Source organism: Eulemur rufifrons, chromosome 7, assembly GCF_041146395.1.
Source record: "Eulemur rufifrons isolate Redbay chromosome 7, OSU_ERuf_1, whole genome shotgun sequence".
Lineage (NCBI taxonomy): Eukaryota > Metazoa > Chordata > Mammalia > Primates > Lemuridae > Eulemur > Eulemur rufifrons.
Genome location: NC_090989.1, coordinates 91,991,264 through 92,018,718, shown reverse-complemented (window position 1 = coordinate 92,018,718; position 27,455 = coordinate 91,991,264). Strand labels below are relative to the sequence as shown.

The window sequence follows — 27,455 nt, the reverse complement described above, 5'->3', positions numbered from 1 at the left end:
ATTCTCAAATAGAAAATGTCAAGAAAATGCTTAAGAATACATAGACAGGTATTCTGTCTAATGCATATAATCTCTAGATTCAAAAAAGTACTTTATTTCTAACCATGCCATCATATGAATAAGTGATCTGCAAGCTGACTATTCAAGAAACATCTTCCCAATATGACCCTGGAATGGATGGATGAATGGATGTATGGATGGATGGACTGATGCACGGATATGTGTGTGTGTATGTGTGTATGTGTGTAGATATACATATACCTGTAAGTAAATATACAAACATATATGTATATAACTTACAAATTAGGGAAAAAAGTGTATAATATTTTAAGTGGATGCACTATTAAAGACCCATAAAAGAAAAACATGGTTAGAAATTTCTCTGTTTTAAAGTTTAAAATGTTTTTCCTTCCCAAATGTTTCCCACTTTTTACTAAAATGTGTATATGAAATCTGCATGAATATAATGAAATGCAAATATTGATAATTACTGTGATAGAAGATGTCTGCAACATTTGTATTGTTTAAACACATACACACATAACACACTAGGATACTATCCCCAAGTTAAGTTACCAGAGTTCTGTGGAGAAATAGCCTATGTCAAATCTGAAGGATGAAATTCACAAGATGGAACGAGAACATCTTGTTTTGGTGAAAAGCAAGAAAGTCATAGCTGATGTCAAAGCAATTAGAGTCCCAACCTAAAGAGATGCCCACTGACTCAATGTGAGCAAGTTAAGCATCAATATAAATAGACACTCTTTTAACAATGATGACATTCAAAACACACAAACAGAACCTCACTGGCCACCCTTGGAGGATACTGGGAAGCCAAACCATTATTCTGAAAGCTGGTAAATAAGGGAAAAAATTCATGTGCATGTCCGACTTTTCCTATATAAACTGTACTTCAGGGTAACCAAATAAAAAAGTTTCTTTACACAGAATTAATCTGGATAATAAATGATAAAAGAATGATGGAATTAGAATACATTCATTTTGCAGCCCCTAAAGAATTAATGAATCTAAGCAATGCATTATGTGCCTTCTGATGGAAATAAACGACACCATCAATGAAGTATTCTTGCTAAAACAGTGAACATAAATCCCAACCAAGGCTTGGGATGTAACTAAGAGTTTACAGGAAATGGAAGAGATCTTGGAGAAAGAAGTTAAACAACACCTCAGGGATATAAATAGCAGAATCCAGACTGGAGGAAATGCTACAGAAAACAACTCAATTTTTTCTATAGTTTTCTATAAATAAATAGCAATGACAGGGAGAGAGAGAAAGAGAGGAGAGACAGAGACAGAGAGAGACAGACTGACTCTGGGGGAACCTTTAGATTAAAACAGATATAAGAGGCTTGTCAACCAATTGCTATGTATGGACTTTATTTTGATCTTAATTCAAACAAAACACTCTAAAATTTAAGAGATAACTGAGGAAATTTGAACCCTAACTGCATATTTGATAATGTTAAAGGATCGTTATTTTTTTAAATGTGGTATTGAATTTATGTTTTGAGATTTTTCTTACTTTCTACAGACACATACTGAACTACTTATGAATAAGATGATATAATGTCAGGTTTTGCTTCAGATAATCCAAAACAGATATTAGTTGAGACAAGATTGGCCTTGTGTGATAATTATAGAAGCTGAACATATGGGTTTTTTTATACCATTCTCTCTAGTTTTATGTTTATTTGAAACTTTGCATAGTAAAAAATTACTTTAAAAAAACTAACAAGCATGTAAGCACTCTTTCTTTTCCATGTTTATTAATTTTCCCTGGGAGACTACGAGATAAATATTCTGACGTTCGGGACCTTTGTGCACCTAGAATATATTACCCAGTGGTTGTGTAGACTGTGTAAGTGGGAGTGTATGTGAGAATATAAATTGCCTATTTTCATATCTCAGTAAGTTAGAAATACCTTTCCTATACTTTTTCTGTTTCTCAGCTTCCTCCCTACAACTCTATTCATATTGGCACACAAACTTATTTTTCCTGCCCTGTGAGTCAGCCAAGTTGGAAATGCTATTCTATTTAAGCACTGGTGGCGATATCTCCATGAACAAAAGGTACCAGGAGGGTACAGGTATGTGGAGTCATAAGAAAGACCCTATCTTTATCTACAATATGTAATCCTCTGTTTGTTACAGAAGTTGGAATGTTAATAGAAGAGTTAAGAGAGAGATTATCAACAACTGCAGTTAACATTGAACCGAGATGGGGACATCCTCCAAAATCACTGTACAGATTGCAATTCTCACTGTTTGTCCTTGGCAACCCATAAAGGCAAGCCATTTTATAACATATATTCCAATATGCTATATATCAAATCATAAGCCCCGAAATCTGGTAGCAAAAGATTGGCCTATATGTTGGGTCTTATTCCTTCTCGTAATTCCAAGGATATGGTTTAGTTTTACGAGTATATTATGAGTACATGGCACTTAGGGGGGAAAAAAATAACAAAGCAAGGAGAATTTTCCTGTCTTTGCTTCTCCTAATCTAGCAGAAAATTCGTATTGTTCCAAGGTATTATCAGCTTTCAGCTAATCAGTGATAAAAACAAAAAAAAGCAAGCCATTCTCACAAAAGCAAATGTGCATTGCTTTCATAAACAGAAGCAATCCAGGCAGTCATTAGTGAGACTTTATTTTTCATAGAATTTTATCCCAATTTATACAGCTTTGTTCAGCCTTCTGTGTTGTTTTTGGTTATTTTCAATATTTGCATATCAACCTTTGTTTCTTTCTTGGGTTTTTTTTTGGGGGGGGGGAATTCTTTTCTCAAGATTTTACACATAAGATACAGAACAGAATAATGTATCAAGCCAAGAAAGGAATTTTCATTGGTCAAAATATAAGGCAGCAATATAGCATTCAATAAGGTAGAAAACATTCAGAAAATGTAGGTACTACATGTGGCTAAATTATATAATTTATAACCAAAAATATCAACTGGAGCATTGACATTAAGTTGCATAGTGACATGCTTTATCTGTCTGGCTGGGGTACCAAAAAATAAGTTTTTTGAGAATTCACCCAGTACCAGATAGTTAGGTTTCCTTATTGTTTCCTCTTGGATGTTTGACTGAATCAACTAAACTGATAGTTTGTTTCAGCATTAAGTAGAGTTGACTCAGGCTTCATCTTACAGCTAGGCGGATTAAGAAGCTTTCTCCACCTAAGAAGTGTTGCTATACATTTCTACCAGGAAGTAAGAATTACATTGTAGTGTTTAGTCTGTCAATTTTTGCTTTATAATGCTTTCCATCATGTTTATAACAAAATTGAAGGAAATATACTTCATTTATGACACCAGAGATATTCCTCTACAGTATAAGTACTTTTCCTATTCATTAGTATTAATTAGTTTCATTTTGTTTTTTAATTTGGGCATAATTATATTTAGGCTACATGCTGGGACTTTTTTTATTACAAATCCTCATTTTACCAAACAGAAGTAACATATATATCCTCTATGCAGATTTATATTAAGTGATAAAGATGAGCTTAAAGGGTGCTGGGAAAGCCCTCTTATTCCCCCAAATGTTTTCTCTCTAATAGCTAAATGAGTCCTAAATTTTCCAAACTAGAGATTTATTATTCTGACTCAATTTCCTCAAGGAAGAGGTTATCCTTAATGGCTTTTTAGTCATTTATTCCTTAAAGTGAATGACAACTATATGAAATCCTTTCCTGAAAGAGGCCTAACTAACCAGAGGAGGATGCAAGGCAATAATGGAGGTGAAAACAAGAGGAGGTAAAGGAGCCAGGAAGAAAAGGAAACAAAATGGTAAACTGAAAGAGGTGGAGTGTCAAAGACAAAATCTGTGTAATTCACATCCTTGAGTAAGGCCAGTTGATACACTACCACTCCCATTTAAATATAATGATGTTATGTTCATTTGAAATTTTGATTACAAGTTCCAGGATCATTTCCAAATTTAAAATCAAAATAATGAATACAATTATTAAAATTATGTGTGGACCAATGCAAAAATCATTAGGTAGAAACAAACAAAAAACCTATTAGCTGCTTATATGCTTTTCTGATACTAAAGACCATTTTGTAGCAGAACTATTAATATACTTTTCAAAGGGTAGGTTCCAGTGTTGCTTTCTTTAATAGAAATAAAAAAGTTATTGAATTAAATTCAAAAGGCTATAAAAAGTTAATATATCACTGAAATACAATTTTCATTGTGTTAAAAATAAGTAGAGAGAATTGCATCATTTAGATTATCATCTTTATCTGCTTCCTTTTAAGAAATCAAACATGCTTCTCAACACTTTAGGAAATCAAACATGCTTCTCCTATTCTTTATGTGAAGCTTAGATAAATTGTTGAAATTAAGTCCATGAGTTACACTGTTCTATCAAAAGATCATTGATACTTCATCAAGTGAATAGCAAATCCAGTCTTTCTTTAGTCATCTATAGGTGGTCTTTTTTTATTATCTATGTTTTTTCTATAGGTAGCTTTACTGTTTCTTGACACATGATTACTTTAATTAGCATCATTTTTGGTCCAGCACTCTTGATTTTTTCTCTAAATTATAACTTACTGTAATGTTAAGCCTTTAGTTCCTAATAACACTACTTAATAACATAACATTATTTTCTATCTGAAATCAAAATAACTAGGTCCAGTTTCACTGCCAATATTTTACAGATGAGAATTTCCAGGGAAAAATGAATTGTGAGCATGTCACTAGCACACTTGTCCAGCTCATTGCAGTTCCAAATTTCTCATCTGTATAAATTCTAGAAATTCTATACAACATTTCAGAGTAAATATACAAGTTTTGTGATACAATATGTCATTTCTAACCTTTGCAAATCAGGAAAAACTTGGTCACATTCCTTACACTCCTGGATTGTATGTATCTCTTGGAGATCATTCTCACTTTCGAGTTTTTGTTGAAAGTCCTCTTCCACCATTGAAAATGCTGAGTGAGTGGTACTGCATGGAAACTTTTGGTGATCTGCCAGCTCAGCCTTAGATTCAAAGAGCTGGTCACAGTCCTCGCAGCGATATTGCCGTTCTTCTGTGAAAACAATTCAAGCGTTACTAGGATTGGGTGGTCAGGACGTGCCACCACAAACCAGCCAGTCTTACTGAATTATACAAGACATAATAGATATTATTTGATGGCCATTTCCACCACATCAATTTTAAATGTAGATTAGAAATAATGTATGTAAAGAACCCAGGACAGAGACTGGAAGAATAACACAAGCAATTACTGTGGCTACAGTACATCCTCCCGATTCGATAAAACTTTATGACTAAACCTTTCTAGGTTCAGAGGGTACTAGAAGTAATAATTACCACTTACGGTGCATCATCTATTTTCCTCAATCTCATACACAGATTATTGACATTCCTTAAAACACGATGATAGGGGCCGGGCGCGGTGGCTCACGCCTGTAATCCTAGCACTCTGGGAGGCCGAGGTGGGCGGATCGTTTGAGCTCAGGAGTTCGTGACCAGCCTGAGCAAGAGCGAGACCCCACCTCTACTAAAAATAGAAAGAAATTATATGGACAGCTAAAAATATATATAAAAAAAATTAGCCGGGCATGGTGGCGCATGCCTGTAGTCCCAGCTACTCAGGAGGCTGAGACAGGAGGATCGCTTGAGCTCAGGAGTTTGAGGTTGCTGTGAGCTAGGCTGACGCCACGGCACTCACTCTAGCCTGGGCAACAGAGTGAGACTCTGTCTCAAAAAAAAAAAAAAAAAAAAAAAAACACGATGATAGGAATTATAGGTCATATTTTTATCCTAATTTTCAGATGAGAGCATGTGGTTCAGAGAAGTTAAGTACTGTAATCAGTTAGGGAGCCAAGTGGTTGTGTTAGGCTCTGAACCCACCTCTGTTCCATACACTTCTCAGGATGCCAGTGTCACGTGACCTGGAGAGCACAGGGGACACAGAGCCCCCATCTGAGCCATGCTTATGCCTGGTTAATGTCGGTGAACTTGGAAATACTTTAACATCCATCATCACTAATAATGGGACACAGGATGTTTTTAGCCCTTCTAGGCTAATTCATGTTATCCAAGGGTCAGTGCTAATTGGCATAGCTTTGTTAAATAGCAAATATATTAATTTGCACTTTAAGTCAATAAGATAAATGAATGGTAGTGGTGGGGACAAGGTTATAAAGTGTCAGGTAGGAATGGTATTGTTTCTTTTCTTTTTATGTCGATAGCTTTTAGCCCCATTCATGAGGCCGCGCTCTGCACAGATCACACAGATACAATCATAGATACAATCGTGAAAACAGCTCACACTGCCGAAAAACACCCAGAGCCAACAACAAGACACACGGCCCTGTTTAACAGACCTACAGCTGATGAAAATGGTACTCTTCAGTTGTTCACTGACCGAATGTTTTTGAGGAGATATTTTAGTCACCAACCAGATGCTGGGCATGTTGCTAGCGAATGAATAAACAGGACGTGTGAACAAATAGACTGTGATATATTTTATGACAGACGCATGCGTAGGGCCTCAGGGAGCACTGAGAAACACGCCTGCTCCACCTAATAGGCGGGAAAGAGGTTCAGAAAGGCTTTGGAATGAGTAAGAATCAGCCAGGGGAAGTGAGACGGGGGCAGGCGTTTCAGGCAGTGGGAACAACGTGGACCAAGGACAGAGACGAGAAAGAACATGACGCATTCAGGGAAAGGTAAAGTTGCAGTAAATGTGGCAGGTCTGCAGGCTGCACGTCAGGGAGGAGTGAAAAACGACATAGAGAGGCTGCAGGTCAGGGGGCCCTTTTAGGACCCTGTTAAGAAGGGAACAGAAAGCCGTGGAAAGCTGGAAAGCAGGGACATATTTTAGACTTGGTTTTTAGAAAAATTTTCCTCAGCTGCAGTGTGAGAAGCCAAGCGGAGAGGCAAAACGGGACACTGTTGTAATCCACAAAAGATACTAGTTAGTTTAAACCAAATTAATAGCAGTGGGCCCAGAAAGGCAAAGAAATTACCATGTAGATTCAACAGTTTGTCAGCTTTGGATGTTGAGGGTTAAGGAAGAGGGTAGTATTCTAAAAAAAAAAAAAAAAATCACCTCAGCTCTAAAGACAGGATTCTCAATGACATTAAGTAGTTAAGAGAAACATTACCTACAGTCTGTAACACTACTCATGTATTTAAGATCTATATTTAAGATCTCAGCCAGGAGCCCGAACACAAACAGAACCTCCGGGCCACAGAATAGATGCAGAAGGCCTAAGTACTAGAAACAGAAAAGATCTTGGTTTGCATGCTGACTCCACCACTTACTAGGCATGCAGTCTTAGCCAATTTACTTAGCCTCAGTTTCCCTATCTGTAAAGTGGATATAATTTCTTTCTCACAGGCTTGATCTATGTGTAAAAGATTAAATGAGACAATATATGGAAAGCATATAATATCTAGCATATAACGGGTGTGCAATGCATGTGTTTTATTTTCTCTTTCCTAAGTTAAATCCTAGAAGTATAAAATAGAAATAATCATTTAAATGTTATATATAACATACATGACGTATGTAGGGATATGGAAATGATACATGGAAAACAAGGAGCAACTGATGGGTTCAAGAAGGTTATAAAGGAAGACAATTTATAAATGGTAGACCTCAAGGAAGAATAGTCACTTCAATTTAGGCCTTTTGGGAGTAGTAAGCTAATCATTTATATTTCAAAAAATAATTGTTTGAAAGCCTTTTTAGATATAATATTTACAGCTGAAAGATGTATTGCACCAGAGAAAGTCCAGATTGCACGTTTTATCAGCTAAACACCTTCTGCTGCCAAAGAGCCCTTTCCCATTTTGCCAGATTCCCCATTCAGGCTCAAACTCTACCAGGCTAATTGGGAACTCTAGGTTTTCTAGACCCATTTGCCCATCAGAGTTTCTATGAGGAAAATGAATACCAGAAGTCCCCCCCAAATACAATACTATAGCCTATAAAGAGGCAGAATGCAGCCTAGCCAAAGGAAGAAAATATCCAAGGAAAGAGAGCCAGACGATAGTGGCAGCTTCCTTTGCTGGAGGTATAAAGGCAAGAGCTAAGGTTCTCCCATCCGGGCAGAAGTGCTGGAGGAGTGGACAGTGGCATGATCCCCACCTCTTTGGTAGGTTGGGATGAGTAACCATTTCCAGTGGCTCTTCCAACTACAAAACACTCTAATGACACCACTAGATTATGTTGAACCAAATCACATTATATTAGGAAGAGAAATAAAAAGAAGAAAGGAAAAAATATCAAACTTTCATCTCAGTGATACAAATCAATACAAGTAGAGTTTTCTCTTTATCTGACTTGAACATACATCACTACTAATTATAATTATTTTGGATCCTTCTTCTCTTGATTTAAAATAGGTCTCTGGCAAATAAAAATTCCTCTGGCTCTAAAATTTCCTCATCCACACTTTTCTTCCAACGTTACTCCCCTCATTCCCCTCCCATATGGTCATTCTGGCTAAACTTTTATGGCAATAGAAATACTTTTCCCAGTAATAGAATATTAGATGGGAGAAACATACCCTAGATTTAGAGAAGCTCAAAACCAAGCTCCTTGGAATGACTCTTGTGCAGTGAAAGGTTTCTCACCATAGTCTAAGGCACTGACAAAGGCTTAACTAGGTGGAAGTCCAGTCCAAATACTCAAAATTCCTTTGACTTCTACTTCAGGAAAGACCTCTGCTTCCTTTAGCTTCACCATAATATTAGCCAGATGTCAAACCGAGAAAATAGCTGGTCCAAGAGAAGGAATTCGCTAAAATTGACATTGAATAGCTAGGGAAACTAACAAACACCAAACATGATGGACCCTTGTGGATGCTACGTCACAGTCTCCAAATGAGGGTAATGAGGAAGGCGGTGTGAGCGGTACTAACCGTGGATATCCGGCGCCATAGTTTCATGAGGATAGTCTTCACTCTTCATGAAAAGCAGAAGTTCCTCTCCTGGCGCAATGTCTGCGACTACTCTATAGAATATCTTTAAAGACAAAAAAAAAAAAAAAAAAAAATTGGGGGACATGGATCAAGGAAGAGAGAGGAGTGAATATTAACAAAGATATCTGTACATTTTCTCATACCTTAACAAACAAATGCCTTTTTATTTTTTATCCAAAGAAGTGTGATTTCTTGTTTTATATACTGAAAATGAGCCCTCTGGTGACAAATGTAAAGCCGTGACTCTCCAGCCAGTTCACAAATCTTTTCCAAATCCTACTTCGCAAATCAAATTTTCTTAATGCAAGGCTCGCTGTGTCACATACACTCTGTGCGGTGTTTAACAAAGAACTTCCCCTTCTCTAAATGCTCAAAGCACCCCAGTGAACCACACACATACTCACGGAGTTGAATGCTGTCTTGTGTTATCCACCAGTAGTCTAGCTCACCTTGAGCCTGCCCACCTTGAGCAAGACTGCAAAAGCAGCACCTTCTCAACAAGGTGTTTCAAAGGTAATAGGTTAAAAGGACATGGCATAAAAGATCATGACAGCGAGAGAGAGTATTCTGTTTTTTAAAAACTGAATCCCTCTCTCACCAATCAGAATGGTGCTCCCACACTCAGGCCCTGCCCCATGCCCAGCTCCTGATTCTCACTCTTTGAAAGCAGGCATTATGCCTGTTATTGATTCATTTATCAGCTTAGTGGGGGTGGTGCTTATTTTCCTTGCTTTCTAGCAAAGTGCTGAGGAGAGGAAGGATTTAATAAATCTGTTAATGACTGACGGAAAAGCAGTGGAGCAAGTGTGGAAAGAACCCTTACCTAAAATTTCCAAGAGCTGCCTACCTTTCCCCTAAGCAGCTCAGTGACTTAGTCAAGTCATTGTTCAATGGACGTGTCCAGGCTCCAGGGTTTTTTTCATTTATAAAAGCATTTAAGTATGAAAATCTTTCAAATGTTTATTCATTTTACCATGAAAATGTTCTCAGTTTTTCATTTCATCATAAGATTATTTATTAGATAACAATTCCATCACAAGATAGAGGTTTTGGAAGAAAGAATGAAGTTATACAATTAGCTGGTGAAAATGAGACCAATTACATTCTGCTGCAGTATCTTTGCAAAACACCACAGTACTCAGAGAAGGAGATTATTCCTTTGCCTAGTATCTTCTTGCTCTTCGGTGTTATCAATGACGGTCTTTTCTCCCAATCCTCTTTCTAAGAATGTCCATAAACAGAATTTCAGCCTTAGTGAGCCAAAAAACTAGATTCTAAATATCTGGGTCACACACCCCCTACCAAAAACAACAACAAAAACAACAAGAAGCACCATATTCTAAGAATATATTCTTAGAAGATATTGCTGGTAACTGCAGTTTCTTGCAGGGCCACTTGATATTTCAAACTGTGAAAAGCTGAGTAAATTGATGTCTTATAAGATCAACAGAAAGGCTTATACTTTATTTATCTATTTATCTTTTGAAAAGCTGAGAACTTTAAACATAAGTACGTGCCTCTTTATTCCAGTAGGTGGCTCTAAAGTACAATTGTTTATTTTTCTACAAAAAGACTAGAGCACAAAATTGTGCTAAATTTGAAAAATAATTCAATGAGGAATGTTTTCTGCTTAGTTTCTTTCCTGTCAAAATAAAATAATTTTGTTCATTCAATAGTAGTTTAACCACCTGAAGTTGGTTTATAGAAAATAATGGCACACATAAAATGTTGCTATATTATAATAAGATATAAGCTAAGATACTTTATACCTGTCCATAGATAGAACCCAGACTACATTAGAAAAATCACTCCCTGTTATGTGCTGTTTCTATAAAAGACAGTGAGTTTGCAGTTTGTATCTTATTAATCCTAACCTTCAAATTTTCCCTTCTTTGGAAATACACTGAGAGAAACAGTTCTACTCAAAAGGTTACCAAATTAAAATAATAATAATAATAATAATGTGTGAGTTTGCTTTTCCCCCTAATCCTTCCAGTTAAATACTTATAAGTACCCTGTTTCATTCTGAAGTTCTATTTCCCCTTAGAAAACAATGGACTTCTCTCAACCGTTTGAATCACCTCTTTTTTTGGCATCTCTTAAAGGTTTAACTTATTAGTTTCCTTTCCAACAACATGTTGACATTTGAATTGTGACATATTAGAACTTTTCGGTGGCTTCTCGGAAATAGTGAGGTTAAAGAGACAATACCCAGCAAGACAGTAAAACAGTACAATTGTCTCTGTTGAGGAATGCTACTTAGACACACATGCCAGGTCATTTCAAGAAAGTATTATGATATCATTATTTCTCTGTAGCCCACTATTAATCATGTCTCTTTTAATTCCATTTTAGATTTACTGAATCCAATGTGAATAGTCCAAGAAACAAAAGGAAATGATTGATGCACTGTAACTATATGTTATAAAGACAATTCTCTTTGCGGGACATAGATCACTACTGTAATTTCCCTTTAAGTGTCCAGATTGTCATGTGAAGAATATTGAGTGCATAAAAAATAAAAGACACGGAAGAGTGTTGATGTTGGCTTTGTTTACTGGAGGTAAAAGGTGACATTCCACGCCATGAAAGGCAAGGCAAAGCAGAGTGGATTTTAACTTCAGGGTGTTCTTTTAGATTTTAAGTGAATTTTTATGGTGCTCATGAAACTGAGGTTTGAAAAGAACTGGCAAGCACCAGACATGATGAGGGCAGATTCTGGGCACGCTTCCCCACACGGCAGTAAGAATGTGCCTCGAAGTCCCATCCACCACACCCTCACCAACCCAGCCCTTTTCTAAGGTGTTTCTGCCACTTGATCTGCACTCTCTCTCATCCCTGAGGATCTTAAAGACATTTAAGTAAAATTATGTTTTCCTATTCTAATTACAATGGCCCAAAAGTATAATTTGAATACTTGAATCCAGAGGTGTACACATATAAATTTAGTTTACTTTCTAACAATAATAATACACCTGCCGGCATTTGAGAATTGACAGGAGTAATTTAAGCCAAAACAAAATGACAATCTGTTGCCTCGAAACAATTACGTGGGGAAATGATGGAATGTAATTTTGGAGGAATCGAGCCTTTCGGAAAATATGCTTTTATGTCATAAAATAGATCTTTCAGCAATAAAAATGCAACAAAGAATAGAAGTGATTTATGTAGATTTTCTCACAGATTTGTATAGTGAGTATGCTTGGCCATGCCTATAAAAATATAGTCATGTCTTTACAATCAGTGTATGCTGAAATCTCAGCTATATTGCAGTCCTATGGAGTATATTCCATCTGAGTTATGTATCAGAAGCAGAGACACTACCAAAATAACCTCTCTGATTTGGGGGTTGGAGAAAAACAGAAGTGACTCAACTCCACTGAATTCCATAAAGAAATTAACAGGTCTCCTCTCCCATGGGTGGTTTTAGGGAAAAAAATTATCTCAATCCAAAAAAAAAAAAAAAAAAATGTCCTGGGTCTGAAACTTTGTGATAAATTCAATTCAAATATGTAAAGAGAGGCTCAAAAATCTCAAACACTTAGAAAAGTTTGACTTAGTACAAAAAGATTGTTGACTTATTTTGCTGTCTCTTTTTCAGAATGCTCTATTAGCAGGAAAAACTCAATTCTTCCCAATATAAGGTGAAAGATAAGAGGAACAGGGTCTCAGTATAAGAAAACAGGATTATATGCAAATTCCATTTTTTAAAAGAAGTGATAATAAATATTTTAAAACTGTATTAACTCCTCCAAAACTTTCTGTTTGGTAGCTATTAATAATACCAAATTCTAGAAGCATGAACATGTCCTAACTCTGAAACATCTGAAATGTTTGACAGTTGAGACAGTCTTTGCATTTGATCACAGAAAAATTTAGTTTTCCCAGTCTCTCGTGACTCTTTATTTTTACAGAAAGCTACATTTCTATCTTTGTAAATATAAATATATGTGGATCTCTGCATACCTCAATTTATAAAGATAAGTATTTACAATTAATGTTTTAAAGTATTCTTTATTTTTAAATTTTATTAAAATCGCACAGTAGTGAAATTTCTAAATTTTGTTAAATTCTAAATCATTAATGTGGTTGAAAATAAAACTGGAAATTTCAAAATTGTTCACTTTTATTATTGATAAAATCCACAATTTAAGGGATAAATATAATGTACATGTATATAGGAATTAAATACTCTAAACATAATTATTATACTTAATTTGTTTTAATCAAACACTGAAACAAGTTCCAAATGCAGAGAATATCCATTCAGTTAATAGTCACAAAGCTAAGCTAGGTATGAAAGGCAGTGGTGATATGGTATTGATTTGCAAATTCTAGACTTCCAAAATATACATTTTCATGTGATGTAATATATAAATATATGTGTGCTTGGATATATTATATATTTTATAGGTGACATATAAATGTGGCAAAGTATATGTTTTGGGGAAATTTTAAAATTCACATAAAATATTAGCCATCTCATATTTTATATATACTTACATGTAAGTGAATGCTTAATGGCATATTATTAATTCTATTTGTATATCATACAAGTTATATGAAATTATACATTATATTATGTAAATTGTATTATATAATTTTATATTATATAATAGTTGAAATTAGAATTAACCACGTATCATTAAGTATTCATCTTCTTTGGTTTTTGAAACCCAAGAGGACAGGACTAAAGAGAGTATAGACATTCATAAGCACTTTGATAGGAGACTTAATAGGCCGCAAAAGACTTGCAATCAAATGCTGATACAGTCAAGGCCTATGTTCAACCAAATCCTCTATTAAATTAATGATGTTACCATTTGTATTTATAAATGATAATAATGTTGGCTCACATTTATTATCCCATACAATAGAAAAATCCAGAATCTGTCAGACCAGCCTTGCTGTTGAGTTGACTGTGCTTGGATCAATTTAAACTATTATATTTGTACCACTGAGACAGAAGAAAAATTCTGTGCACAAGAGGGAAAAACAAGAAAGAAAGAAAACACATCATTTACTTTTAAAAAGATGAACAAGGCCTCATTGTTATGAATCCCCGTTTATTTTTCCTGGTCAAGCACTGGAAGTTTTATTTATGCTTAATAGACTGCATTTGGCATGTCTAAAAATGACAGAAGTGTGAATTATGAATGACCTTCAACCTATTCAGGAAGTTGTAATAATTGAAATAATAGAGTAACGTACTCCCTGAAAAATCCGTACTGAGAGACAACTTTTTCAGGCTATTGCTGTCTTTTTACTTTGAAGTTGACAGTTGATTTCTTCCTCTTCCAGCTCCCAACATTTGGCTTGAATCCTTTATTTTCTATAGCTTTATTCAATTTAATACTCAAAAGACTAGGAAAAGCTGAATGGAACTTTAAGAATTGGAGGGTGGGTAGGAGGGGAGGTAGGTAACAATTTACACATCTGAATAGTCAACAGTTGATATGAACACATCTGTCAGTCTTGGTGTTGCAGAGAGTTTGCAGAAAGTCCACAGATACAACATGTGCATGTGTGATGTCTTTAGGAAATACGGTCTACACTCCTATCTATCCATAGCGATGTAGGAAGCTCAAACTCAAGAGTGAATTTTTTGGCCTCTGGAGGAAGGATCCTATTACACATTCTGAGCCTAATTAGTCAGAGGTAAAGAAAAGTGTCTTCAGCAGACAGAAATTGATGGCAGAACATAAATTTGTCCAATACAATGGAAGCTTTATCCCAGCCAAGCATTGCCAAAGCAAATCACCCTTAGTTTCTCCAAAGAAAAGGTATCCCATATCTGTCTTTAGGGTCACAGTCTAAAGACAAGAAAATATTAATTGAGAAAGATCAGGTAGTGGCTTGCTATATCCACTTCCAAAATGAAAAATATGTATTCACTGAACCAAGATATTATTAGAGGGGAAATTTCTTCTTCTCTACGCCCTTTATCTCTTTGTTAATAACATGAAGAAAAACAACCAAGTTTATTTATGAATGAAACAAAACAGAGAAAATTGACCAAGAGTTCTAGTTTGCATAAACAGGGTGTGATAAAGATCCACTTATTATAACACCCAGAGCCTACAATGTACCCAGCCTGAAAGCCTTTCAAGTTCTCTCTTTAAATAACCTCTAAGGATCTCTCTACAGAACCTAGAAGAAACCTGTCTTTGGTGGCCATTTCATCTGATTCTATGAAAACTCTCTGATGATCATTCTGAATGGTTTCTAAACATTTAAGAAGAGTTCCATCATTACATTGCAATCAAGCTAAAGATCATGTTTAGATTTTTTACTAGGCTGGACACTTTTCTTGTGTCTTTGACCAAAACATCTCCTCCTTGATGGAGGATAAAGCATTCTTATGACTACCTTTTTGGAGCCATCCCAGAAATAGCTGGAATCTCCTGTGGGTGTGATGCTTTGAGATTTTCCTGAATGAAAGGTGATATATACATGCAAACAATAATTACTTAACATGTTCACTTAACACTTGAGGTCATCCTGTCTTTCAACTTGTGCAATCTGTGAATCTTAATAAAAATCCTGGCAGGGCATTATTACATGAGGAAAACTTTATTTTAGGGGGAGTGGCAGTGCTGTTTGTTTTGTGATGTAAATATCAGATGGTAAACTATGCCTTAGACAACTTCATTTTCGGGTGAAGGAAGTTACTTATATCAGCCAGACAACATCTCCCCAAAGTTAGTTTAAGCACTGTTCATAAAGCCAGTCTCTGGGTATTGCCAGCTGGCATTCATCTTAAAACAGCAGAGCATAACTTTGGTATAAAAGTGGAACTTGACTTAAAAGCAAAGCAAAGAAAATGCCCAAAGCCAATAATAATTTTAACATCAAAAGAAGTCATACAAAATGTGGACAGAAATCCTTGTAAAGGAAGAGCAAATTAACAAATTACCTGACAGTAGATGCAAACATTTTTAAAAAGCGTAAAGAGGCTAACAAATTACATTTTTGCTTTCCACATAGCTGACCAACCTACTCAGATTTTTTGCACAAATTGTACTAATTGAATGAAGCAGGAAAGTGGATTTTTTCCTCCATAAAATCCAAGGAAAATAACTTAATAATTGAGCCCATAATAAAGCTTACAATAATAATACTGTTCTAGTGTCACGGCAGTGTGATAGAATCATTCACGTGGACCTAAGGAGTGCGAAAGCGGGTGTGCCAAATCAGCCATGATTGTCCTGGAAGCAGTTAAAACTTTATAAGGTAAAGCACAAACGAGAACAATGCCTGTTCCAACTGAAAACACTGTAGAGTCTTGCTGCCGTTCATTAACCACAAGGGAGCTGGCAGAATCCTCGAAGCGAATTCTGACTTTGTATTCTCTGAGGGGCAGTTATTCTTCTATATCTCATTACTTCAAAATATACATCAGGCATTAGATAATCTCTTATCGACACATTTCTTTTTATTCAGAGTGAACAGCATAGTTCTTGTCTTCTCCTTACTAAATACCAGCTGTCAAGGGCCTACTTAAAAATGAAAGGACTTATCACCTTGTGTAAATGACAAGATTAATAATGTCTAGGGTTTCTGAGAACTTTATTCTACTCAGAGACCATGTTAGGGCAGGCCAGGCATTTGAATGAAATTATGTTCCCTTCTATGATACAGAACACATACACACATACATATATACAATGTTACCCCGAAAAACATGCCCAGATCATTTTAATTATCATGAGGGGGAAGGCAGATCTCCTTTAAGTCTAAAAAGTCAACTAAACAGGAATTGTGCCTTAGTGATCTCTCTGATCATAACCAGTTCAATTTCACCATGAAGAAGTATTAGAGGAAAACTGTTGTATCCAGAGAACTATTCCATAAGTACCCAAACTTGTGAATATATTCAAAGACGGGAACTGACACTGCTTGGGGTGGATGGGGACTTTTGATCCAGGTGAAGGGTATAGTAATGTGGGGTTAAGAGGGGACTTACCAAAGATGGAGGGAGAGGTCAGAGCAGGGTGAGACCAAATCTAAAGAAATGTGCCTTATCCACCAATCAAAATCATTTGTAAAAGTAAGATCTCTATACGACTTTAAAAGAAAGGATATCAAAATATCCAGATTAAAAAAAACTCAGTAAATCATCTAGATGTTTGGTCTACTTGACATTAAACGCATGGGTGCTTTCAGATGTGAATGAAACCTCTGAATAATTAATAAACCGTTTTCATGCTTCCTCTGTATATTTGGTCCTCTTGAGGGGCTAGTCTGGAAAGAGCTTTCCTTAACCAACTCTCTGCTTTTGCTCCTGCCCTGCTCTGCTTCTGAGGACCAGTTCTTGCTCCTGAAAGCAACCAAGGACAGTTTCAGATTGTTAAAAATGTTAAAATACTTGAGCATCGTCTGTCTCAGTAAAAATTTCCAGCTAAATGCTGTGCCACAGCAGTAGAGCTATACAGCATTGTAGAAAAACTTTAAGGAATAAGGGGGAAGTAATTAGAGAATAAAGAGACTGGGTATTTTTCATGAATCTACTCTTTTATGACTTAGGTGTGATTGTGGTCTCAATGACTAGTGTCTTTGGTGTGGCCATCTATAAAGATAATTTACTACAGTTAATACAATTTTTTCAGGGAGGAATAAGGATATCAGTCAGAAGCCGCAGCTACTTACAAATTATGGTTTAGCAGTGATGGCAGTGTTTTCAGAATTTCTATCTCCAAAAACATCACTGTAGTAATTTTGAAAGCATGAAATGAAAGAGAAGTCTAAAATCACAAAACTCGAGTCTTTCTAGGCAGCATTGACAAGGAAAAAAGCTGCCACAAAACTCATTCTGGTCTGAAAAAAAATCTGAAATAACTTACAGACATCCATCGGAAAGTTTAAACTCAGGAACATCCCCTCAAACAAAATGCTGGTAGAAAAGTATTGGTAAATGTTAATTGAATGGATTTTGTTTTGTTTTTATTTTTTATGATACAAAACAGATTACATCCTTTATTAATGTTACTTAAAAACCAAAATCCATGCTGTTTCTAAGAACTTCTTCACCCCAAACAAATCAAATATGGGTTTTATCCAGCATATATGTTTGTCCCACTGCTATCAAATTGAATTATCATCTTAGCAAGCACTTTTATTTTCTTTTATAGCACTCTTCCACATCACTATAAAACTGATCCAAATTGATTAAACTTGATGTTTGACATTAGAATTTTTTAAAATATGTATCTTAGCAAAAGTAAACTATATACACTCTTGTTTTGTTCTTGGTAATCTCTATCCTTTTTTGTTAGATGACCTAATTATTACCATGACTAGATTGCAGTTGAAAGCACTATCTGAAATTCTTCCTTTTCAGAGTCTAGGACTTATACCTGTATTGTTATTACAATTCATTTTATAAACTTGAGGTCTAAGAATCAGAGCAAAAAGAAACACTTTTTATGATTTCTTATAGAGCGCTACATTTGCGTTGAGGTTGTTAATGTCAGATAATTACTCCTAATCCAGAGTCTCTCTCTATGTCTGAATATTAAATAATATCTCACACAATGGGAGTGTTCATTATGTGATGAGTTGTGCTTATTCACCATTTGGCAGCTCCTATTCCTTATGGAAAAGAGAGCGAAAAAAGAAAGCTAGAGAATCTCTTTAGTCAGCTTTTTTATCATTGTACCTCGTCCAACATACACATTTCAAAGCTGTCTAGAATAGCTAGTCTTAATTAGCCTTTAGAATATGCATATGAGCTTAGAGAAGAATATGATATGCTTATAATATATGCATACACTATTTGGGCATCTGATCTCCTTTGTCTTATCAATTGGGCTAAATGTGATTGTTCACATACATACTTAACACACAAATCTGACTTTTACCTCTGACTTTCCTCCCTTGTTATTTATGGGTGAACTTACCTGACCATATAATATCAATTTCACAATTATGTTATTTGATATGCACTCTGTTACCATCTTAGATTTCTGTCAGCATGATACAGAAGTTTGAAATGAGTACTTAAAAAATAATAAGTATGTGTCTAATATTGGCCTTATATGTTTTTCCTGATTAACTATTTTCCCTGGTTCTTTAGTTAAAATAAGCAAATATGCCATGCATTAAGCTATAAAATCAGCATGTTTTCATTTTAAAAACAACGCATCTTGCAATATTACTTCAAAAGTAACTATGGTAAAATTACAAATACCTACTCTAATGAGTAACCTAATTCATAGTAAGGAAAATAATTTCCCTTTTTTAATGCACTCAAGATTCCCAGTGACAAAAGTATATTTATTATAAAACATGAGACACATACATATTAGATGAAAAAATGGCTACAAGTGAACTTGGATTGGCTACAAGCCCCATTCTTAGATCATCTTTTCACCGATTCTACAGTTTTATCTATCTAAGGAAATAGCTACTACTGTATGGCAAAATATGGATGGCAAATAATTATTATGATATGATTATACTATTTCATCTTAAAGCTATCTTTTGAGGTCCTCCAGTTTCAAGCATAACATGAACAATTCACTCACTTATAGCACCTATGTATTTCCACATCTACAAATAGTAGATGTTCAAAAAATGTTTGTTGATGATGATAGTAACTTATACAACAAACTTGGGATATTTTTTGCTCACAATCAATAGCTAATTTAATAATGTTTTCCTTTGTCAATAATGCCTCTTGTTTTCTTACGGCAAAGAGAAAAAACAACTGGTTTATTATTTTTGATATATGTTGAAAAATTTTAAATGATTCCTATTTAAACCTAATTTTACAATTTACTACCTCTCATACAGTTTAGCCAGTAAAAATTATCTGGTAGCTGGTAAAATGCCAAAGAATAATCTCATAATGATGATTGAAATAGAGTCTTAGACCATATGACGCTAGCTTTATTTAACAGCTTTCAATTGGAAACATCTAATTTAAACTTTTCTTTTTCTTGGTGGTGATTTCATAGTAGATTTGCCAAGCAACCACTTCAATATGGTCTTTGAAACATATTTGATTTAGGAAACCATTGGGTTAAAAGAAATAAATGATTATAACATAATTAAATTCTAACCCAACAATGTTTATAAAATAAAAATTAATAGGCTGAACTTCTTGTTATTTTAGGTATTGTCATATTAAGTTATAAGATTCATAACCTAATTTTATTAAGTGAAAAATATGTTTCATGATATTTTCATGATCTTTATTTCATAGTTATTGTTATTAAAGTCAACCTCAGTACATGGTCTTCCATAATGACACAAAGAAATTTCCAGCAGTATTATTTTTAAACTTTTTCACATATACAAAAAAAAGAGTATATTTTGATTAATCCAAAAGTAAGCATTCTCATTTATAACTAGGCAAATCAATATAAAATGCATAATCAGGTAAGTCCACACTGATATCTCATATATACATCTACCTACCACTTCAAATAAAATCTGTATAACATTTCAAGTATATCACTTCCAATTTTTGCAAAACTTCACAGGGTGTTCTTGATTAGCTCAATACTTTCTATGAATGTACCTACTATGATGGTAAAGAAAGAATGTAATCAACAGTAAGCAATAAATAAGTATTCTGTTTTTAAATCATTCAGTCACATTAAAACACTGGAGCGTTCATGAAGGATATTAGTACAAAGTGAATAAACTACTCAAAGAAAGTAGTACTGAAAGAAAGTAGTACTAAGATGACTTTGTTCTGCATCTTACTTATATTTGTGCATTACCTTTCACCATATCAACAAACAGGCCACAAGGGTCTACTGCAGCTCAACTGTTATTTTTATTCTTCAGGCTTCACTGCTACTTTAGTGCTCTCAAAGAAAGACAAGAAAATCTTTACAACATACCTGATCATTTATCTGGCAGGCAACGAGGTTGTGCTGATCATAACAGCCAGCGAACCTAATGTACTTGAGCCAGCTTCCTACATCTGGTTGACTGGCATCTATGCAGAACTTCACATTGCAAAATTCATCTAAGATCTGGAAGGAAGAAGATGAGAACAATCAATTGCCTAATCAGTCCATTAATTAAAATGATTGCTTGAAAATATTTCATTGAAATATATATTCTTCCTTTGAATCCTTAAAAGAAAAAAAAAGTCAGAGAGTAGGCATATTAACAAAGGGGAAAAAATAATAAGTTATCTTGGGAAATGATAATACACTGCTTTTTTTAAAGAAATAAAATGCTTGTAACTTATTACAAAAACTGATTAATTGGTTTCAAAAAATGCTTATTTCCTTATTATGCATGAATGAGTGCTATTGACTTAATTTTATCCAATGTGATTTTTACAAAAAATAATATTGAACAGCATATATAACATAATATTTGTAAAGTAAACAGTCAATATTTTAGGTTTGGATAATCCTGTCATGTAAGTGTACTTTTTACATTTTTGCACTTTAATTCAATTTTAAAACTTTAATCTAGATATTATCAAATTCCTTTTCCTAGCTAGCATTTCATCACAATGAAACAATTAAGTTATACCCTTAATTGAAGGAGATAATAAGATTTTTCTCATAGATGCTTCTGACCAAACTGAAGAAAAACAAATGAAAATAAATAATTGGGACACACGCATGCAAAGTAAGGCAACCTAAGCTTTTAGTTAACACATGCCAATGCATGCTTCAGTATTACACCTAGTAAGAAAAATAACAAGACAGGATTCTTGTGAACGAGTAAAAAATATATTACAAATATTGTAATTGCTGCCATCATTATACATGGCTTTGTATTGTTATTTTTTGCGAGGTTTTACATGTGGCCTATCCTAAATACTAATCATTACTTAGAACACTTATTAAACAAAAAATGAAATGTAAAACTTCCATTTTTAAGGTTTTGTGTCCTTAAACCAAGCTATTCTGATTCACTAACAGCAATATGTCTTAATCAATATTAAAAGCTGCAGAGTTGTTGACCTGATGGTGAATAACTACAAAGGCTGGTAATGTTATGTCAATCAGTTAATGAAAACTTGAGGAAGTTTCCTATCAAAGACTAAACAATATAGCTCAGAACAAAAATTAATGAATTAAATAACCCCTACAGAACTCTGCTGTATCTATAGCTACATAAAAGTTAAAACCTAAACTCCTGAGACATTAGACCAAAAGTAATTTTGCATAGAATTCAGGTAATCAGCCAAATGCAGACTCAAGTCATTAACTCACCATAAACTTCAAGAACTCAGTGCTCTGAGGGCTCTAGTCAAGAGGCACTATGAATAAGCCTTTGGCCATGAGGCAATTGAAGGGCAATAAGTAGTCCCACAATTTATAAAAGAAAAATCTTGAAACACAAGATAGGGATAGTATTGCTAAACACACACACACACACACACACACACACACACAGATATCAAACTCTTCTTTTTCAAGGACACCTCTTCACACTAACAACAAAAAAGTCTACACCTAAATACCCTTTCTAGTAAGAAGGACAAATTTTAATGATTTGTTATTTATGAAATTACAAACTTGAAGATGTTTCTTCAACTCTCAGTCCTGAATAACTCAAATGGCAACTTGAGATTCCCACCCACCTCCAGATGTTGAAAAGGCTCATAAATAACAATAGCAATGCACTTTTAAAATAGTAAAAACTTGGGGTTGTTGGGTTTTGTTTATTTGGTTTTTGGTTTGTTTGGTTTTTAGTTGATCTTTTGTTGTTTGTTTTCTTGACAAGCAAACAAATTTTTAAAAAAGAAAAAGGCAGTTCTCCTGACACACCAGAGAAATATTTAATAAAGGAAATAGGGTAAAGCCAGTGAAATGAAACACCAGTTCCATTTCATATTTGCAGAAAGACGTGGAAAACTTGTTAATTTCAAAGTCAAGAAGCATCTATCCCCTTAACTCTTAAGCATTCCCTTCCTTCTGCGGGGGCAGGGAATTAAGTATTACATATAGTGCACATAAAAATTCTAGATGTAATTTTATTCCGTGTTAACATTATTGCCATTGCCACTGTCAACAGCGAAGTTAATTTTTTAAAAGGTTCATTTCCAGAGAATGTCTTTTTACATAATCTGTTACATGATTATTCAAAGATTTCACCATCGTATTAACTTTCTTACTCTCAATGTTCTTGCCCCAAGACAAAAGCTTAGCTTTCTCCAGAAACATTTGCCCCCTGGGTGAATTATTCACTTTTGATTTGCTAGTAGAACTGCATTCGTCTCCCAAATGTCTTAATCGTCTCGGAAATCTCGAATAAAATAAAGTTAAGGACACATCTTCAGTCATTCCATCTAACATGCTGCTGTGTTTTTAAAAGCTGTCAAGCTCCAAAGATAGCTTTAAAAAAAGAAATTGCCTTTAGGTAGACTTTAGAGAAAGGCCCTTTCAAAAAACTAACAGCAAAAGGAAAAAAAAAAAAAAAATCCCCACCATCTAGCCAAAGGGTCCGAATGTGACTTTCTCGCGTAGCAGCACACGATGTTGGACAGCAAAAGCTGTTACTTGGCAAGGTGGAACTCGGCCGAAAGCGGCTCCAAAGTCGCGTGGCCAGTGCCAGGAATTCAGATTTTGGCAACCCCACCTTCTGCGTCCCCGAAACCGACCGACAGACACACGGAGGGAGGGGAAGGAAGAGAAAAGCGGGAGGAAAAGAGGCCGACAGCCGGCAGAGAGACCCACCGAAGGCCGGAGGACCCACCCCGAGACGCGTCCAGACCGCACCGTTCCGCAGGAGGAACAAGGAAATCGCCCGGCTTAGCAACGCAGATAAGCAGCAGGGCTCCGCGAGACTGGGGCGGGAGCCCGAGGAGGCTGGGGGCGGGGGGCGCCCCGGCAAGGGTGCCCCGGCAGGAAACTGTCCGAAGTGGCAAACTTTCGCATCGCCAAGAATTTTTTTTTTTTTTTTTTAAGTGAGAAGTTCTCTTACCTTTAGATTTCTATGGCCTCAACTCAGCAATAAAAGGCAATCACAATCACAGAAGAATTAAAATAAACAAAATAAAATAATCAGCAGCCCCCTGGAGCTTCTGCACAAAAATCCTTTCAAACGATCCCGAGCAACATTTTGAGATGTTGGGGGGGAAAAAAAAAAAAAAAAAAGCCTCGCGTCTCGATTTCCAAATGGGTCTCTGACAACTTTGTCCGTCTCTAGGATCTGCTCTCCCGGACCACGCGTTTCAGATTTATTGTCCGCCAACAGTGTATTTTTTAAGACCAGAAATGAAGTCTTCTCTCGTCTGGGTGACCCGGGTTTGGTGTGTTTGGGCTTTTCCCCCCTTCCTAAATGAGCTCAGAGCTATTCCTTCTGGTTCACATCACCTCCCTCTTTTCTCACTTTCTCTTGCTCTTATCAGCCCGATGTGTAATGAAAGTTATCTGAAACCCACTAAAACTTCTTCCATTTCTCTTTCTCAGTTCCAGGGGGGTGGCGGGGGGGACAAGCTGGAGGAGGAGAGTTTGAAAAGGTGGGGGGCCTGGGGAGGCGAGGGGAGCTCTATCCCCCTTGCAGATCCTCCGCAGCGCCTTCGCCGGTCCCAGACCCTCACGGGATCGTCCCCTTTAGCAACTCCAAGCTCAGCCGCCGGGTTTCTATTTCATGAACTGTCTCTTTAAAGAGGATCTGCTCGGCCATCCAGAAAGAACCCGGGGCGAGGGAGAAAGGGAGCTATCTCCCGCCGCCCAGAGTGATCGGAAGCCAGACCGGCTCCTCTTTCAGTAAATTTTTAAAGTGACAGCAGCCTTCTCGGGCGGGAGAGGTCACAAAAAGGTCGCCAAGACCCAAGTCCTATAGGGACAGACTGATTATGGATGCACCATCCCCCTTAAACATGTAGATTTCCCCGGGTAAACAACCAATGGGGAGATCTCGCCAGGCAGGATTTCTTTCCCCAGGGAAATATCCTCTGTTTCGGTGTCCTGAAAGCACAAGTGTAAGTGTGTGTGTGAGAGAGAGTGTGTGTGTGTGTGTGTTTTTCTGTGTGTCTGTGTGTGTGAGATGGGGGATGGGGAGGGATGTGAAAGGGTGGAGAAGTGCTTTCAGGGGTGTGAGGGTGTGTGCCCCGAGGCAGACTGGGGGAAGGAGGAGGGGAGGGCGCTGGAGGATGAGGCTTAGGGTAAAGGGACGCTGGTTCAGACTAAACATAATTAGTTTAGAAATTTTCAGAAAACAGCAGCCTCAAGAGTGAAAAGTTGACATATAACACTTCCAGTTTTCTGCTAAGGATCTTTTTAAAAAGTTTTTAATTGAAATTCGTACTCTAATTTATTCCCTACCTTTTTATAATTAGGTCAGTAGAAGGGCAGCTAAATTTTCAAATCACATTTTTCTTAGAAGAAGAAATTTTAAAATCTGAAACATTGTTTGCATATAACCCGCCCAAATAGCGTATTGTGGGCTTAGAGAGCAATCTGTCTAGTGCGGTTTTTTGCCATTTTCTCTGATACATTAATTAAGACACCATGAATGCCCAAAAGTGGGATAAGCGATTTGACAACTCAGATTATTTTTAACATCATAGATGCTGTCTTTAGTGATCAGTACTATACTATGTTTGATAACTTTCTAAAATGTATTTAGTCAATCTGTATCAACACATTGCAAAAACATTGGAAGAAAGAATACAGAGAATGCATGGCAAAATAAAAGGGTCTACAGATTTGCTTATAGCCAACCTTGGAAGACTAAGTAAATCCCACTGGTTAAATGGAAATAAATGCTTATTTATCACAAGACTCCATTCATGAAAACAAATAGGCAAACTACAACTCCATGGCTCAACAATGGAAAGTAAAGCAAAGTAAGCGAGTCTAGGGACCCTTGCGAGGGAGAGGTGCAGTAAGAGGGCTGCAGTTATGGTTAAACTTTATCTTCAAACCGGGATAAGACTAATGCCACCCACTTTTTGTTTTCTCCAAGTGCAAATAAACGTGTAAATCTAGTAGAGTTATATTTTCCCAAATGCTGATTTAAAAACAAAAATAGTAACAAAAGGGAGGGATGTGGGGGAGAGAAAATGACAAGAGGTGGTGACTAATTCGTTTCGGTGGCCTGTTATCTGTGACATTGAACTGTTATTTCAGATAATGGCCATTGTTTGAGGGAAAATCGCACAGCAGTGGTAGGTAGGACAGGAAAAATCCTTTGTAAATAACCTAAACCCCGGTCAGATATTCCCATAGAGTTCGGCGCTTGAGAACCTTGAAGAGCCCGGGGTTTGCAGCCATTGATTTCCTGCCCTTCCTCAACTTGCCCATTGTCGGGGCCTTTTTTTTTTTTTTTTTTTTTTTTAATTTAGCCATAAATTGGACCGGCTCGAGCTATGAGCTGTTCTATTTTCTTCCTGTCAGGTTGAGGGATTTGTTTTATGATGCATTGTGTATTAAATACAAGTAATCTGGGGAACCGATTGCTTCAGACAGTGCAGCCTGATCCGGGGGTCTGAGAGCTCAGCGCCTCAACCTCCGCCCCAGCCCTGCAGCCCCCACCTCCTTGCCCTTTACAAAGCTGCTTTGAAAAGGAGGAAACGTCGGTGATAAACAAAAGGTCGTGTGGGATCATTGGCAGGTCCTGGCTAAATTAGGATTTCGTGGAAAGGGCCTCCGAGTTTTTTCCCCTTATATTGGGCTCGGGTGGGGGAGGCGGGGCGACTTGCAAGGTCTGGATACTTGCAGGTAGGACGGGAGGCCGGTAGATGGCGTTGCGCTCCGAAATAAAGCGCGGCGCCCGCAGCTCCAGCCACCCAGGTGAACCCGCCTCCGCCCGCCAGGCTCCAGCCCGGCTTCGCCCTCCGCCTCGCTAGCTGTCCTACGCCTTCCTGAGCCTCACGTCGGGACGAGGGCCCACCTCAGTCCGGACCCACAGACACTGGCTTGCAATAAGTCTATTTCTACGTACGAAATTATCTTCCCCAAATATAGCCAAAAAGTTAACGCTTACTCTCTGAGACCTGGGAAGATTTACCTAGAAGGATGGAGAATTCATTTCATCATTATCGTTATTAGTATATTAACATCACTATCATTATCATTATTTTCAGTCTTTATTTACTGAATAAATTGTGAAAAAGGCTAAAGGAAATCATTAGAAGGACCCGGGCAAAGAAGGCTAACCAACAAAACACTAGATCTCGATCTCTTTCTCGCTCTCCCGTCTCACTCCCGCTCTTCTGAGGTTATATAACAATAACTTCACGTAAAGGCAGAGTCATCTGCCTTTTCTTGAGTTTAAAGATAGAATTCTGAGATCCCAGAGTAGCTAGACGTGCCTCGTTTCTCCTGAAAGGGGCCTCTTGCTATTTAAAGAATAACTTTTTAGAAGATCTGACCTACCTCCCCACAACAGAAGTGAAACAGGAGAGAAGGCCAGAGGAAAAGATTTTTGCAGGGGGCTTGCTTTTCTCCCCTGTTAGCTTGCTTTCCATCAAAAGATTTCTAAAACAATAAATAAATACAAGGAGCCAAATACCACCACCAATTCCCTTTATTCCTTGGGATTTCTGG

General features: G+C 36.5%; 1 protein-coding gene across 16 annotated transcripts in view; it reads right to left on the bottom strand.

Moving 5' to 3' along the window:
- The window catches only part of MECOM (MDS1 and EVI1 complex locus), a 540,410-nt gene that overhangs the window by 38,351 nt on the left and 474,604 nt on the right, over positions 1-27,455 (bottom strand). For 5 of the 16 annotated variants that reach the window (XM_069472956.1, XM_069472961.1, XM_069472959.1 and 2 more), the window contains exons 1-4: positions 23,884-24,646; positions 20,832-20,966; positions 8,920-9,022; positions 4,853-5,069 (exon numbers count right to left, since the gene is read on the bottom strand). In XM_069472956.1, coding sequence (XP_069329057.1) covers positions 4,853-5,069; positions 8,920-8,968 — 266 coding nt within the window. In that variant the 5' untranslated portion in view covers positions 8,969-9,022; positions 20,832-20,966; positions 23,884-24,646. Of the gene's footprint in view, positions 1-4,852; positions 5,070-8,919; positions 9,023-20,831; positions 20,967-22,169; positions 22,229-22,475; positions 22,681-23,387; positions 23,469-23,636; positions 23,699-23,883; positions 24,647-27,455 lie in introns of those variants that run through there. The other 11 variants (XM_069472951.1, XM_069472952.1, XM_069472965.1 and 8 more) reach the window with 5 other exon arrangements.